Here is a 16,736-nt window from a genome sequence, read left to right on the forward strand (position 1 = left end):
CTCACACAATTATATGGGTTAATATAATATGGCGTGTATACTGTGATTTTTTTTAATTAGTCAACTCAAAGAATTTTATATATTATTATTCCAACTTCCTAAACATAGATATATCTGTTTGAGAGTAATCTAGTCAAAACACAGAAATTCTTGCAATTAATCTGTAGATTCAGTTGCTATCAAACGTGGCCTGTTTCTTTTGCTTTTAAAATCATAAGAAATTTCGTTCAAATTTAGGCAATTATGGTTTATCGAAAAAATTCAAATGTGAATAAAACTTTTGTTATCTCCGGAAATTATTAAAGCAGATTACATCTTAGAATTGCGAAGCATCATGCCTGAAAAAATAGGTTCCAATAAGAATGCCACAAATGGTTTAAAAGCTCAAAGACGAGAAACAGAAAATTCAGGAGTAGGAAACCGACTTTAAATAGTCCAATGAACAGGAGGTACAGCAATTTTACAGTGTACACAAACCCATTCAACTTATTAAGTGTTTATTTAAGTTACTTGTGAAACTATCGGATTTGTAACAACATTAAGTAAACTTAATAATGTCGTCTTCTTATCTCACAGTATTCTGGTTCACACGTATACTAACTATGTAGGTTTCCCCTGTAAATAAATTCAATAATGTGCAGGAAAAATATTTATTTCAGAATATTTAAAGATATTTTACGATTAAGATTACATATTATAGCAAACAATATAAATACAATTCATCGAATTTAAGTTTCCAAATTTTATGCAGCGTGGTAGAACAAATCGAACATGGATGTATTTCCTAAAAATAAAATAAAAATTATTGATAATCAATACAAAAAAATGTTGAATTATTTGAGGATGATAAATGTTGATCATATTCAAGCGAAGTACCATAATGCGACTAAGACAGGCAATCGTTCCATAAGATATATATAAGAAATATAAAGTTTAACGAACGATAAAAATTGTTAATTTTGAAATCATACGGAAATGAACGAAAACAATCATTCATGAAAGAAATTAACGGTAAAAAGCATGAACAGATGTGCTTAAAAATAACGGTGACTTTCGGTATTTTTCCTGTTTAAAATGTAATGAATTTCATGTTTATTTATAATCATAGATAATGGTGTCTTCTAATTTTTCCCACTATTTTTACATAAAATGATAGTAAACAGCTCGTAAACGGCATCAAAATATACTTTCGGTAACGCCGTTTATAGAATAGATAAGAACGTACTGTGCTGCAATGTACTTAACTGTACTGTAATTATACACAGTGATTTTGCCAGGCTACGCCACATTTGTTGCATAAAACGTGTTGGGTCGACCCTACACCTTCTAGTCCAGACTGGACGGCACGAATGAAATCATATTCGGTACTTTTGTACCGGGTCGAATCATGCAGTGGGGTGTGTACTGTACAAAAGATAGATTAAATTACCTTATCCTGATCTGAAAGGAGGTCTAGTGGTTGTAGCCCTAGAACAATGATTTTATTATTAATCAATGAAATTGTGTGTTTTCGGGTAATGTCGCTATATATAGATTTTACCTTTTCCAGTTATGAATATATTTCTAAAACTTGCCCTGAGAACTTAGTTTACTAGGCTTTTAGGGCGCTTCGCGCTCATCTTCTATTTAAATTTTGAACATGTTCTTTTTGTTTACATTTTAAAACAAAGTAGAAAAAAATTTTGCGGATTTTCAAGAATTTAAATTTTTTTACAAAATTAAAAACCTTTAAAACACATTTTAAAAAAAATTTTATCATTCATAAACCTTCCCTGTGGTCACGTTATGTCCCACAAAAAATTGGGCCCGATCGGTTCAGCCGTTTTGACGTTTATTGGATACAAACACACAGACAGACAAGCCAAATTTATATATAGATTTTCTTGAAATCAAAAAAAATAGTTTAGGTTTAGGATTACTTACTTTGTTGTGCTAGAGGCGATTCTTGTTGATGCTCTGAACCAATTCATTCATAAATTAAGGTTCAATGAATTTTGTCATTTATAAAGGATGTCCCATTAAACTTGACAGTAGAAAGACGGGGTTCAGGTCGTCTTTGATCTTTGAAGTTATTTGCAGCATTCCATGCTCAATCAACTTACTTTTATCTTTATAATTCTTGAAACAATAATCACAAATTCTCCTTTAGATACTAGTAAAGCTATTTCTTTTGTATACAACAACATCAAATACGATGAAGTATTTTAATAAATGTCGTTTTCCTATTCCACGCTTTTCCGGTTTTCGCTGTATTACCAAAGATATTAAGAATTTAGTTCAGATTTCAAGTTATTTAATAAAACCAAATTTTCGAAATCTTAACAAAAAATTCTTCTTTTCTCCGACAATATTGAAAGCAGACAACATTTTAGAAATACCGGAACTAGAATTATTTTACGATTATTAATTCTAATAATATTAGACGATTAAATTAAAGGGACAGTAAAGGAAAAATGAAAGGGGGTATAGGCTGAAAGCTAATCACTTTAGCTCTTGATCGCGACCCATGAAAGTCATATCTGATGTTCATGNTAGAATAGAATAGAATAGAATAGAATAGAATAGAATAGAATAGAATAGAATAGAATAGAATAGAATAGAATAGAATAGAATAGAATAGAATAGAATAGAATAGAATAGAATAGAATAGAATAGAATAGAATAGAATAGAATAGAATAGAATAGAATAGAATAGAATAGAATAGAATAGAATAGAATAGAATAGAATAGAATAGAATAGAATAGAATAGAATAGAATAGAATAGAATAGAATAGAATAGAATAGAATAGAATAGAATAGAATAGAATAGAATAGAATAGAATAGAATAGAATAGAATAGAATAGAATAGAATAGAATAGAATAGAATAGAATAGAATAGAATAGAATAGAATAGAATAGAATAGAATAGAATAGAATAGAATAGAATAGAATAGAATAGAATAGAATAGAATAGAATAGAATAGAATAGAATAGAATAGAATAGAATAGAATAGAATAGAATAGAATAGAATAGAATAGAATAGAATAGAATAGAATAGAATAGAATAGAATAGAATAGAATAGAATAGAATAGAATAGAATAGAATAGAATAGAATAGAATAGAATAGAATAGAATAGAATAGAATAGAATAGAATAGAATAGAATAGAATAGAATAGAAAAGAAAAGAAAAGAAAAGAATAGAATAGAATAGAGCAGAATAGAGCAGAATAGTATAGATTAAAATAGAATAGAATAGAATAGAATAGAACGGAATAGAATAAAATAGAATAGAATAGAATAGAATAGAATAGAATAGAATAGAATAGAATAGAACAGAATGGAATCAAACTGACCTTTGATTGACTGCAGTTTACTCCAGGTACACAGGGCTGACCCTGACTTTCAAGCTTGAATTCTCCGCACTCGTATTTATATTGATCACCGTACGCTCCAACAGTGTTAATGATTATCTAAAAGAAAGGTTGTATAAAATAATGAAAGTATAAATTGTTAAATGTTTATTTAAGTATACATTGTTAAATGTGTATAAAAGTATAAATTGTTAAATGTGTATAAAAGTATAAATTGTTAAATGTAAACAAAAGTATAAACTGTTAAACATGTATAAAAGTATAAATTGTTAAATGTGTATAAAAGTATAAACTGTTAAACATGTATAAAAGTATAAATTGTTAAATGTGTATTAAAGTATAAACTGTTAAACATGTATAAAAGTATAAATTGTTAAACGTTTATAAAAGTATATAATTGTGAAATGTGTATAATGCATAAATATTGTTAAATGTTTATAAAAGTATTAATTGTTTAATGTTTATAAAAGTATTAATTTTTTAATGTTTATAAAAGTATAAATTGATAAATTTGTGTTAAAGTATGAATTTTTTAATGTGTATAAAAGTATTAACTGTTAAATGTGTATAACAGTATAAATTATTAAAAGTGTATATAAGTATAAATTGTTAAATGTGAATAAAGGTATAAATTGTTAAATGTAAACAAAAGTATAAACTGTTAAACATGCATAAAAGTATAAATTGTTAAATGTGCATAAAAGTATATATATTGTTAAATGTTTATAAAAGTATAATTGTTGAATGTGTATAAAAGTATTAATTGTTTAATGTTTATAAAAGTATAAATTGATAAATTTGTATAAAAGTATGAATTGTTAAATGTGTATAAAAGTAAAAATTGTTAAAATGTGTATAACAGTATAAATTTTTAAAAGTGTATAAAAGTATAAATTGTTAAATGTGTATAAAAGTGTAAAACGTTAAATGTGTATAAAAGTGTAAATTGTTAAATGTGTATAACAGTATGAATTGTTAAATGTGTATAAAAGTGTAAATTATTAAATGTGTATAACAGTATAAATTTTTAAATGTGTATAAAAGTGTAAATTGTCAAATGTGTATAAAAGTGTAAATTGTTAAATGTGTATAACAGTATAAATTGTTAAATGTGTATAAAAGTATAAATTTTTAAATGTGTATAAAATGTAAATTATTAAATGTGTATAACAGTATAAATTGTTAAACGTGCATAAAAGTATAAATAGTAAAATGCAACAAAGTTGTACCAGTGATGTCGCATAAAGTTCACCTTCCCCTGCTATCTAGTTTGCGGTGGGGCCAATTAGGCCAATAAACATTTTATCACAGTTTTTCAAGAAGTTTGACCCGAAGAGAAAACTTTTGTTTTGGATATCTTGCCAATTCTTATAGCTTTTGAATGTGATTGGTTTGACACGGTAGTAATAGAGGATTAACTTACATTGTTTACAGAGAGGTCGTCTTTTCCATCCTTACTCAGAGTAAATCTAAGACCACCGTCCACAGCCTAAAATGTACATATTCACAGTACTTGATTTAATTATATTTAATTACAGGTTACAGGTTCATGAGGGTGTCATAAACATATGAATTGAGTGTCGATTTTGATATCGTCTTTGTAAATAATTTGTTTATTTAGTATGGTGCTGTTTATTAGAAAAACTGTAATATTTCTATGACCTGAGCCCGTTTTTCCCTAGTAATGTATAAAGATTCATTGAATTGAGTATTTATTGTCGATGACATTTCGTTGTTTTAAATGAATTTTAATTGGACCTTAAAAAGTATGTCAAGCACGCATAGATACATGGTCCGAATCTGTACAAGTATTTAGTATTTACCAATGTCTTATGTAATTTTACTATAAGCATGTTTACTCGCACACTGCGTAAAGTTTATTCAGTGTTAATCGATTACGTTTAATGCATTTTATGCACAAAATATCAGTTAGCTGGATCGAATTGTTTAGGCTTTGTATTGCGAACTTTGAAAAACTCACAGCGGTGGGTTTATTCGTTGCAAGATATTATAAAATAAAAAAAATCGTTGAAGGTTTTATAAAGTTTAGATATTTCCAAGGTTATAATGCAAGGAAAGTTATTTAAGAGGTGTACGCATCTTGTGTGCTGCAGTGTACTGTCTCTGGGCAGTAATGTAAACACAAAACGGATGTCGAGCCTGACATGGTATCCATCTTTCACATAAAAAATCAATGAAATATTCTCGTCATAGGAAACTATTATGTGAATTATCAAAATTAACAAAATTCAATGCTTTTAACCTCCTCGGATACTAGACTAACACTGATGCATCTATTCTTGATTACAAATTCCGCCCAGAGAGTCGAGCTGGTTTCAATATGTACACAGAGTTTACGCAACTGCAATTAACTTTCCTTCCATTATAACCTTGGATATTACATTCTCTTTGTTTACCTTGTTTACTTTGTACTGCATGTTCTTACAATCTCCTAGATTAGATTCTTTCCAAACCTAACACATCAATTCTTTAGATTGTACTCAACAACAAAACAAAATGAATTCTCTCAAAGACGACATTTAATATTACCTCAATATTGTTTTTCTTCCAGTCGTCGGACAGAAGAGAACTAAAAAATATTAGTTTTAGAAAAACTCAATAAAGCATTAACATTAAAAAATCCGCGGAAAAAAATATTCAAATATTTTTTTTCGAGAAAGAATTTATCCTGACCTGATCTTGGCCTTGCAGCATACAGTGTTCACGTCGGAGCAAATTTCAATCTAAAAATTGAATAAATTAACAAAATAATATTTTTCGACAAACCATTTTTAAACTTATCAGTTTAAATTCGTATAATTGTTGTCACCATTATTATCAAATGCTACCAAAAATTACTGTATACTTGATTTTTCGTATTTGCTATTTATTTCATTGAATTATTGAATATTTAAAAGGTGTAAAAAGAGCATTTATATAATATCATTACAAACAGAATGCATTTCTTTGTAGTTAGAATTTAAGTGAAATATAGAAAGTTTAAATCATCCACTTTTTGGAAATAGATAACAGTTAGAAATTACAATTTCATTAGCGGTTTATATTATCAAAGAGGATAATAGGTCTATTTTATGTAGGAGTTCACCGTTGGCAATTATATCATATATTCAATGAAGACGACTTTTCTAAAGTTTACAAGAAACAAATTAGAAAAACTAATAATTGACAGATTCATTTTGTTTCCATGTTCATGTTTATCCATCACTGCTTGAAAGAAATCAAAATTGAAATCGATAGTTGTCCTCATTGTATTGATATATTCTACAACAACTGTACAACAGTACAAGCCACACAAAATGAGATTAACAAATGTAATATCAGGTCTTGAGGTAATTAAATAGAAACAAAAAAACATTTTCAGAAATGAAGATTATTTTAAAGAAAAACGACCAAAGTTCAAATTATCTAACTTTTCATAAAAATGCTTCATTTGCAAAAGTTATTAAATAAACTGAAATAAAATAACTAAACTCATACCACAATTAAAAAGTTTTTGAATAGCATCAAACAAGTTTATCAACGATCATTACTTTTTCTAATTTAAGTTTGATAATGTAAAATATCATGGCGTTAAAACATAAAAAAGTATTAAAAATGTTCTTATTTACCTTGACATTGTCATCTGTACCATCAGGTCCAACGGTTACATTAACAACCTGGACTCTTTCATATTCATACGGAGAGGTTCGGCAAAACTATAAGTTTAAAGGTCTTTACTTAACATTTCAAATCGGAACATAATGCCAGGCATCAAATATTTTTATGAGATGTGTATTTTTTTTTAGGAAAATCTAAAATAAATTACATTAGCCTACATTTTTATTTATGACAAAGAAATCCTCGATGTAAGGATATTTTTTTGACAAGATCCGTTTCTTTTAGTCTCCCAGTCTAGGCCATTTACTTTTCGAGTCTATCGGAGGATTCATGTTTTCTTAATTACTTCTACTGTGTCCATGTTTTTCCTGTATACTATTCAATTCAATTCAATTCAAGAAGCTAGGGAGGTCCCGTGGGCTCCTCGATCTAAATGGGGTACGCCATCACGATCCCGTCTAGATCAAGGCTTTTCAGCCTGACATAGTTTAGGCCTAACGACGGAGGGACTTATAAAATTTGAATTTATAACTGAAAGTTGCCGAAAGAAGTTTATCAAATGTAATTACACGCCATAAGTTTCCGAAATTCCGGGGTTTTATTTAAAATTTTTCTTTTGACATGTTTCAATGAAATAGCAAATAAAAAGTATCTTTAAGATTAATCTTGTAAAGACGATATTCCTGAGATTGTGAAGAAGTAGAGTTTGCAGCGTCAGCTTTCCCTCCAATATTATACTTACCACAATCAAATCTATAAATAAATTATTATTCACTGAAAAGTTAATTTGAAGTACCGTGCAAACTTTTAAACATCCTTATCAAGGTGTACAGCATGCAATATCAATGAATTGTAGTAAGGTTTGTTACTGCCGATGCGCTCCAATGTACAGAAAATGTCGTCTCCTAGGATAGTTTGATAAAAACCTTATAAGACGTCACTTTCGCTTTTATAATCAGTGACGTTATATGAGGTTTTTATCTTTCTATTTTAGGAGACGAAATTTTCCGTTCATTGGAGGCTTGTCATAACTACACGTGGTCACCTGTAACAATGGTCCTAAACATCTTGTCATAACTACATGTGGTCTCCTGTAACGATGGTCCTAAACATCTTGTCATAACTACATGTGGTCTCCTGTACAATAGCCCTAAACACCTTGTCATAACTAAATATGGTCTCCTCTAACAATGGTTCTAAACATCTTGTCATAACTACATGTGGTCTCATGGAACAATGTTCCTAAACATCTTGTCATAACTACATGTGGTCTCCTGTAAGATCCTAAACATCTTTTCATAACTACATGTGGTCTCCTGTAACAATGGTCCTAAACATCTTGTCATAACTACATGTGGTCTCCTCTAACAATGGTTCTAAACATCTTGTCATAACTACATGTGGTCTCCTGTAAGATCCTAAACATCTTGTCATAACTACATGTGGTCTCCTGTAACAATGGCCCTAAACATCTTGTCATAACTACTTGTGGTCTCCTGTAACAATGGTCTCCTAAACATCTTGTCATAACTACATGTGGTCTCCTGGAACAATGGCCCTAAACATCTTATCAATAACTACTTGTGGTCTCCTGTAACAATGGTCTCCTAAACATCTTGTCATAACTACATGTGGTCTCCTGTAACAATGGCCCTAAACATCTTGTCATAACTACATGTGGTCTCCTGTGACAATGGCCATAAATTTGGTCAACAGTGGGATTAAAACAAAAAAAAGTTTAGGAGAATTAAGAATTAAATCTAAACAATTGATTACAATCTCTTTATTTTCCAACCAAACAGGCCAAACAGGATAGAATGCAGATTAACTAAATAAGACTTTTATTTCTTACTCCTTAATAAAAAAGGTGAAAATCAAAATAGTTTTTTTTGTTTGTTTTTCCTCAGTTTTGTTTGTTGCAAAACCTGATGCCAAGTTGTAATGTGTTGGACATGAATTGGGGGAAAGTTTTCAAAAAAAAAAACAATTAAAACTTTTCGCTATTAATTTCTGCTCTAACTAAAAACTACTTGATCAAACTTTTAAAGGAAAAGTTGCAAATTTGTATTAGCTGCAGTTTAAGTTTAGCATAAAAACTGTTCTATTTAATTTAAAGCAATAAATTCAACAAAATATTTTGGGAAAAGTACAAGTTCTTAAGTTTATTATTTTTTGACTCTCAAACTTTAATTGCTTTTAATTTTATTAAGTATCTTCAATTAATGTATCTACAGTCTACAGTCTACAGTCAACAGTCTACAGTCATCAAAGCTTATTACTCGCAACAAACAATTTTTTTCCAATCTAATGCCGTAAACCTTAGTATTTCATACTTTGGATTTTATCATTGACAAACTTATAGTTTGAAATATCTCAAGACGCAGAGTTTGAGGCGACTTCTCAGTTTCTTCCTTCCAATCCTTGCACAAGTTGACTATTCAACATAAAACTGTTGAAAGTTTTTATCTCTCCCAGTCTTTAAATTGGTGCGGGCAAACCGAGAATTGTAAGAAGTTCTTGACATTAATTACGTTAAACCTTAAACTAACCAGAACCCTGCAGTTTTAAACTTTCATTTGCTAATGGAATGGAATCACAGAGGAAGCCAATTATGGACTGAAGTATAGTGAAGTAAAAATGATAAAGGAAAGGCTTAAAGAAGAAGTTCTTTATCTCTTCCTCTGCAACAATGGCTACAACAAAAATGCGTTGAAAAAAAATCTCCATGGCCATTAGAAGTTAAATTGAAAATAAAAATATTAAAAAATAAACTTCATTTTGAAGCTATTTATATCTTTTTAGTCAAAAAAAAACATGTTTAAATCAAAATTCAAAACTCATTATACTTGATTATTTTACATGAATAATAAAATAAATAATTTTTTTCAGTCTGATGTCAAATTCTTTATAATCATACGGCTTACACCTTATTTACTCGTACTAGTCCGTCTAGTGAACCGGCGCTGGGAATTTTAGAATGGGATACCTTTAATCCAGACTACTTAATCCGAATATCCAATGTGGACACTTTTAATTTTTTCCTTAATCCACTCTTTTTTGAATATAGTAATCAAAAACCGGTTTTAAAAATTAGAAAGTCCCTCCCATCTTTATTTATTAATCTTAATCCAATAGGAGAACTCTCATTAAATGTTGCGCAAAATTTCAAATTTCCCGGCTTCTGATACGCCACTGCGATTGGTTGAAGTTTATTAACTTTTCAGGGCACAAACACAAGATTAAGTTAGTCTCGAGATTAAGAAACAGAGAGGATTAAGCATTAATCTCGATATCCACCATTCTATTAAGTTCTCAGCTCAGCACAGTTAACTATGAAAGATTTTATGCGACACTACTTTGTGACCTCGAAGCTCCTTTAGTTTGAATTTTATGCACGAGTTATATCCGGATATATGAATAGCAATTCAAAACATTTTTTTCTCAATAACTCTTAAATAAAATTCTTTATGATTGAAAACAGATATGATTTCAATCTGAAGTGAAATTTACTCTAGTTTGACGTGCATACCTTTGTATTTGTAAAACAAAAGATCACCTTTCAATTTCAATAGGTTTAGTCTTCCCCTCTCCTATAGTTGTAGCATCAATAAACAGAGAGGTCACTCCTAGAGTATCCACACCCTGGACAATTACAAATATTACAAATTGTTTAGAATAGAACCAGATATTAATGGTAACTTTTTTTTAAATTAAAAAATATAAAACTTTCATGTTAGAAAATTCTTTTTGATGATTATCAGCTAAAGGAAATGAGTTTGTGACACAAAATAAAAAATTTCTAGTCCCCAAATCTTTCAAATGGTTTAAATGTTTGATATTTCAAACTTAGAATATTTGTTCTGACAGAATTCATAGTTTGAAATATCAAAGGTTTACGACATAGGGTTAAATAGATATAGGGATTAAAAAATCAGAGCTTGCGCCAAAACCCCAATTCCTTTACCTATCTCCTATTACAAATTTTAGCTTTTAACTATTGCTCTAATAGTCGGCAATTTTAAATGATTGAGTCTTTGCCAAAATCTTTAAATTTATTATTCCTATATCTTGTCAACCTAATTTCGTAGACCTTAGGGTAGTTCAAACTATGAGTGCTGTTTGTCCAACCATATAGTCAAAGTTTAAAATATTAAAGGTTTAAAGCTTGTAAAATTTTAGTTTGTGGCAAAGATTTAATTGCTTTTGGCGGATTTTTCTATTTCGAATTGGCGCATTTTCAAAAAAATGTTTCCCGGGAATTTTATTGTTGTTATTGTTATGTTAACTGTCGTTTTAAATTTTTTTAGTTTTAGATTGATTTTGTTATTTTTTTTTAATCTTTAAGTTCGTTGTCAACTGTCATAATAGTTAAATACCTTCTTTGACAGAGTAAGTTCTAATCCATTTTTGATCTTGAACTTTTTGTCACTGTAAAAATAAAAAATTATAATATCTGTTGGTGTTTTTGTAAATAATTTTTAAAAAATAGTGAAATGGTTATTGTTTTCGTTATTCTTTTCATTATAACTTACAAAGAGGTTTAAACTTTTAACTGTTATTCCAGATTTCTGATAATATACAGGTTTACCCACAGAGGATGAGACTTCAGAGACGAGTTTACGGAATTTGTTTAGTCCGTTTTCTTGCAGGCCAAAACTGGGGTATTTCTGTGCTTAATCATCAAAGTTAACCATCAAAATACTCAATTGAATACAGAAACCAAAAATCAAGCCTCAATTCGTCAAATTTTTAGAGTTTAGCGTCGTCTTTAAAGTCTCATCCTTTGTGGGTAACCCTGTATATAATTTACAATTTTTATAAGAAAATATTATACAATAAAAGAAAAAAACAAAGACAACTGTTACTGTTTTTGGATTTTCTGTAGCAAGAAAGCAAAAAAGTTGAAAAAAGAAAAACAATCAAATTTTGAATAAGAAATAAGACTGGTTTATAAGATTGGTTATTATTTTTAAAATCATACATGCAGTTTCCAAAATATTTCTTTGTCCATGTTTCAAGATCATTTGAACTCCAGTCGTCGGACAAAGCCGAGCTGAGAACCGGAGTTTCACAACAGGTTTTCTTATCATCCGCACAGATCTAAACAATAGATTATCTTTTATAAAAATAAAACAACACAGACTGTTCAGATAGGACAAGAACCCCTGAGGTCAGTGAATTTAAAGGGACTGTAAGCGTATTTCAAGTGGACCCTCCATGCAAAGAGAGGAATATCTGAATTACAAGGAAACTCCAAGTGTTTATCTCTAAAATAGTGATTAAATTGCCGAAAAACTGGAACGACGCAGTTGAATAAGTTTCTCGAAGATCCCGAATATTCTATGTCCAACTAAATATTATTTCTGAGAATTGCAGTAGATATAAAAAAGCTTGGACAGTGTTTTGTTCAACAATTTCAAGCATTTAGTAGAGATAAAACAAATAATTTCATCATCCCCGACCAATCAAAGATTTAAAGATATAAATGTGGAGGGTTACATGAAAGTACGCTTACAGTCCCTTTAATAATACTTTTCATCGTTCAATATAGTAGACTTATTTACCTTGGATTTTAGTTAGTTTTACAAAAAAATGATATTTCAGATTTCTTTCATCAAAATTTAAGCAAGAAGGAAACAAAAAATCCTTTGTTAGCTACTGATTTGAAAATTAAACTTTTAAAGAACAACATTCAAACTTGCCAAACTTCTTTTTGTGAATTCTCTGTCTTTTCTTTCCTTATCTGTAAACTGGGTTTGCTATGACAAAAACCAGTTATAAAGTTCTGGGAATTCAAATTTTAAGGATGAACTACAGACCTCATAATTATACATCACACGCTATACAAACTTGTCCGGCTTTTTTGCTGTATTTTTTTGTTGTACTTTTTTGTCATAAAAAATTCAAGGTTTTTGTTGTTCATATCCCTCCAAAAAAACTTGTATTCTCTGGGACCGAATTTAATGAATTAGAGAGGTCGGTGAACTACCCTACCCCCGGTTCTAAATATAAACACAGATTAAAATCCTCTTTTCCTTTAAATCAATGATTCAAGAATTGAACCAGCGGAAGGTAGGTCAGCGGTATAGCCCAAATTCCTGAAATGTGGTCCCTAATTCCGTAGATTATACGGAACAATTGTACCTAATTCCGTAGATTATACGGAATAATGGTCCCTAATTCCGTAGATTATACGGAATAATGGTCCCTAATTCCGTAGATTATACGGAATAATGGTCCCTAATTCCGTAGATATTATACGGAATAATTGTTGCTTTTCGACATTTACAATTTTTTAAATTACTTTTTTAAATTTCAAAATAAAAAATCTTTAGCGACCTGTTATAAGTAAAAGAAGAAAAAACATGACAATCATTTGACTGTATAATGGTTTTACCTTTGCCATAACATCTTCATTAGTACCGTCAGGACCCATCTGTACAGTCAGTTTACTAACTACAACTTCATAACATCTGCAATATAAATATTAATATTAGTGAGAAATGTATGACAAAAATTCTTGAAATAAGTCAGAAATACTCAAAAAAGACAGAAATACACGTAATAAAACAAAAATTACTTGAAATATGACAAAAATGCTGGAAATAAAACAAAAATACTCGAAATAAGACAGAAATACTCAAAATAATAAAAAATAACTTGAAATGAGACAACAAAAAAACTCGAAATAATACGAAAGTGCTCGAAATAAGCCAAAAATGCTGGAAATAAAACTAAAGTACCTGAATTAATAAAAAAATGCTGAATTTGAAATTAGACAAAAAAACTCGAAATAAGACACAAAAGCTGGAAATATGACAAAAATACTCAGAATAAGGCAGAAAACTCAGAATAAGTCAAAAATACTCGATAAAATAAATAAGTACTAGAATTAAGACAATCACACTTGAAATAAGACACAAATTCTCGAAATTAAACAAAAAATACTAGAAAAAAAATCTCTAAATAATACATAAATACTGGAAAAACACAAAAATACTCAAAATCTTACAAAATATTTGAAATAATTAAGAAATGATCGAAATCCTAAAAATAACTAGGAATAAGACAAAAATGCTCGAGATAAGATAAAAATACTCGAAATATGACAAAAATACTCTTAATAAGACAATCATACTGAAAATAAAACAAAAGTACTTGAAATAAATTAAACAAAATAACTTGAAATTGGACAAAAATTACTCTAAGTAATACAAAAATGTGTAAAACTTACAGATCGTCGGAACTGCTGAAGATTCCTCCACATGAGGAGAACACTGCTCCTCCACCCCTGGGACCATCTGGGATTTCAGAAACCTTCTACACACATTCAATATTTAAAGGGAAGCTGTGCGTAAAAAAATAAGAGGGGTTGCCATGCATGGAGGACGAATGCAAATCAATACTCTACATATTTCTAAATCAAAATTTGGCAATAAAATTTGAATGACAAAATTCTCTTATATTCAACATATTTGGCAACAAAAGTTGGATGACTGTCAAAATATCGAGTTTTTTAGTTGAACAAGAGAAATTTTTTTAATGTAAACGATAAGTGAAGTGAAGTTTGGTTTATTTATTTAATTTGCAGGATAAGGAAAACTTTATTTGGTCAATTCAATTCATTTTAAAAAATCTAATTTTTCCTAGTTTACAGTTCTTTAAAGAGGGAAAGCGGCGTTAAACCACAACTTCAGACAAAATTCGTCATTTCTTCTTTAAACTTACTACCTGTCCCAGGGCAACTGGAAGCAGAGCCAACATAAACATCTTACTCCTCCTCATTCTAAACATAAAGGATTTTTTAAAAGGAATGTTCGTGAAAATATTTTAGTTCAACAAACATATTGATGAAAGTCACAATTTACTAGAGTCTGATGGAATGGTATATATATACATACATACATCTATATATATACTTTGCGTGTCTATCTATCTTTCTGTCTGTTTGTCTATTTGTATCCAATAAAAGTCCAAACGGCTGAACCGATCCGGCCCAAATTTTGTGTGGAACCCAGCCTGGCCCAAGGAGAGGGTAATGAAAAAAAAGTTAAATCCAAAAGCTTTTGATTTTTGTAAAAGACTAAAATATTTAAAAGTCCGCGAACTTAAAAAAAATGTTTTACACTGTACAAAGTGAAGATGCTCACAGATAGGCCATCAGCCAGCTACAATTAAAAGTTAAGATAGAGGAGCTCCCGAAAAGCCTAGTAAATTCATACTTTGCTTGTTTGTTGGTTTCTTTCATTGTATCCAATAAACGTCCAAACGGCTGATTCGATCCAGCCCAATTTTTTTGTGGGACCTCAAATGACCAATTAGGGAAGGTTTATGGATGATAAAAATTTTAAAAATTTCATTTGATCGATTTTTTAAAAGTTTACAATTTTAGCTTCTATTTGTTGGTGCTCTGAAAATCATAATTTTTTATTCTCAAATTTTGCGGCTTTTTCAACAGGGTGTCCCATGACAGTAGCGAGACGAATTGAGGATCGTCTTTGTTCCTTGAAATAATTTGTGAAACTTATTCGTAAATCAAATTTTAGATGTAAATTTCTAAAGTTTAGAATCACTACATACCCTACAGTCTTGGCTTTCCACATTGTTGTTTGTCCTTTCTGTGGGTTTAATATTGCCGGAGATAGATTTCGACAATTTTGGCTTTATTAAATAAAATTGAAATCTGTCTGGAGCTGGGAATTTTAGAATGGTGGATATCGAGCAATGCTTGATCCTCTCTTCATCTTAATCTCGAGACTGACCTAATCTTGTCCTTGTATCCCTTAAAAGTGTATAAAATTCAACCAATCAGAGTCGGGTTGCAGAAGCCGGAAAATTTGAAATTTGAGGGACTCTCTAATTTTGAAAACCCGGTTTTTTTTATTTTTCTCTACTATATCCAAAAAAGAGCTGATTAAGCAATTGAAATTAAAAGTGTCCACATTTTAAATTCGGATTAAGAAGTCGGGATTAAAGGTATCCCAATCTAAAGTTCCCTGCTCTGAAATCTTAATATCTCCGGTAATAGTGTCACTTGGCAGCACTAAAAAGGCAGAACTCATTTTGGAAATGCTAGGACTAGGAGATCTTTGTGGTTGTTGTTTCAAGAATCCTAAGTGTGAAAGTAATGTCACAATCAAATTTAAAGTTCAAAGACGACTTTCATGTCGTCTTGCCACTGTCATGTTTCGTGGGACATAAGGTGTATAAAAAACTTGCACATTTCAAAAATAAAAAAATGTTGACATTTGGTTCTCATCGGTTCAGCCGTTTTGACATTTATTGGACACTGAAGAGACAGAGACAAGCAAAGCATGAAAATTATAGTTAGTAAAAACAATAAAACTAGAAATATGCAAAACTAAAAAACAACAATTCGACCAAATTTTTCTTATCTGAGGTTGGTAGCCAATAAAACGTTTTGGTAAATCTTAAGTAATGCATGTTACCTCTGGCTGTAAAATTGCAGAACTGAGGTCTAAATGTTTAAGTTTACAATTTTGTTGTATTGCCGCAGAATCTGGTTATATTATATCGATGTATCTAAACTATAGGCATTCAAACCATCGGCAACCGGGTGGGGGCACATTTAGTATATTTCAGAGGGTCAGGGGGGGATTGGTGTTTGTCGCAATCTTCCTTTTATAATTTCATAATACATATGACTTGTGTTTCATAATGAGAATGGAAAATTTATAAACATTGTATGAATTGTAGGTAGCATTGATTTATAATGATTTAAATTTATAATTACTTTTCCCGA

At 29.9% G+C, this 16,736-nt stretch overlaps 1 protein-coding gene and 1 long non-coding RNA gene across 2 annotated transcripts; both read right to left on the reverse strand.

Moving 5' to 3' along the window:
- Nucleotides 1-636: 636 nt before the first annotated feature.
- Nucleotides 637-2,116, reverse strand: LOC111706066 (uncharacterized). The gene is made up of 3 exons (XR_002766130.1): nt 1,924-2,116; nt 1,430-1,467; nt 637-784 (listed from the first exon to the last, which is right to left on the reverse strand). It is a non-coding gene; the product is annotated as an uncharacterized LOC111706066 (long non-coding RNA).
- A 45-nt stretch (nt 2,117-2,161) lies between these two features.
- LOC111706054 (uncharacterized) lies at nt 2,162-15,591 on the reverse strand. Its single transcript, XM_023478807.1, has 16 exons — nt 15,554-15,591; nt 14,705-14,759; nt 14,208-14,293; nt 13,371-13,446; nt 11,955-12,073; nt 11,350-11,401; nt 10,530-10,615; nt 7,657-7,726; nt 6,985-7,071; nt 6,050-6,099; nt 5,906-5,945; nt 5,773-5,829; nt 4,779-4,844; nt 3,319-3,454; nt 2,379-2,383; nt 2,162-2,167 (listed from the first exon to the last, which is right to left on the reverse strand). The coding sequence occupies exons 1-16, from the start codon at nt 15,574-15,576 to the stop codon at nt 2,162-2,164; spliced, it is 1,014 nt and encodes a 337-aa protein (XP_023334575.1). The 5' UTR covers nt 15,577-15,591.
- Between the last annotated feature and the right edge of the window lie 1,145 nt (nt 15,592-16,736).

This window comes from Eurytemora carolleeae, unplaced genomic scaffold, assembly GCF_000591075.1.
Source record: "Eurytemora carolleeae unplaced genomic scaffold, Eaff_2.0 scaffold584, whole genome shotgun sequence".
Classification (NCBI taxonomy): Eukaryota; Metazoa; Arthropoda; class Copepoda; order Calanoida; family Temoridae; genus Eurytemora; species Eurytemora carolleeae.

Excerpts from the sequence above, each read along its gene's own strand:
- LOC111706054 (XM_023478807.1), bottom strand. The coding sequence starts at position 15,576 with ATGTGGAAAGCCAAGACTGTAGG. Across the intron at positions 14,760-15,553 it reads TGGAAAGCCAAGACTGTAGG|AATGAGGAGGAGTAAGATGT; the intron begins GTATGTAGTGAT and ends CTTTATGTTTAG. Across the intron at positions 11,402-11,954 it reads AAATATTTTGGAAACTGCAT|TGACAAAAAGTTCAAGATCA; the intron begins GTATGATTTTAA and ends TTATTTTTACAG.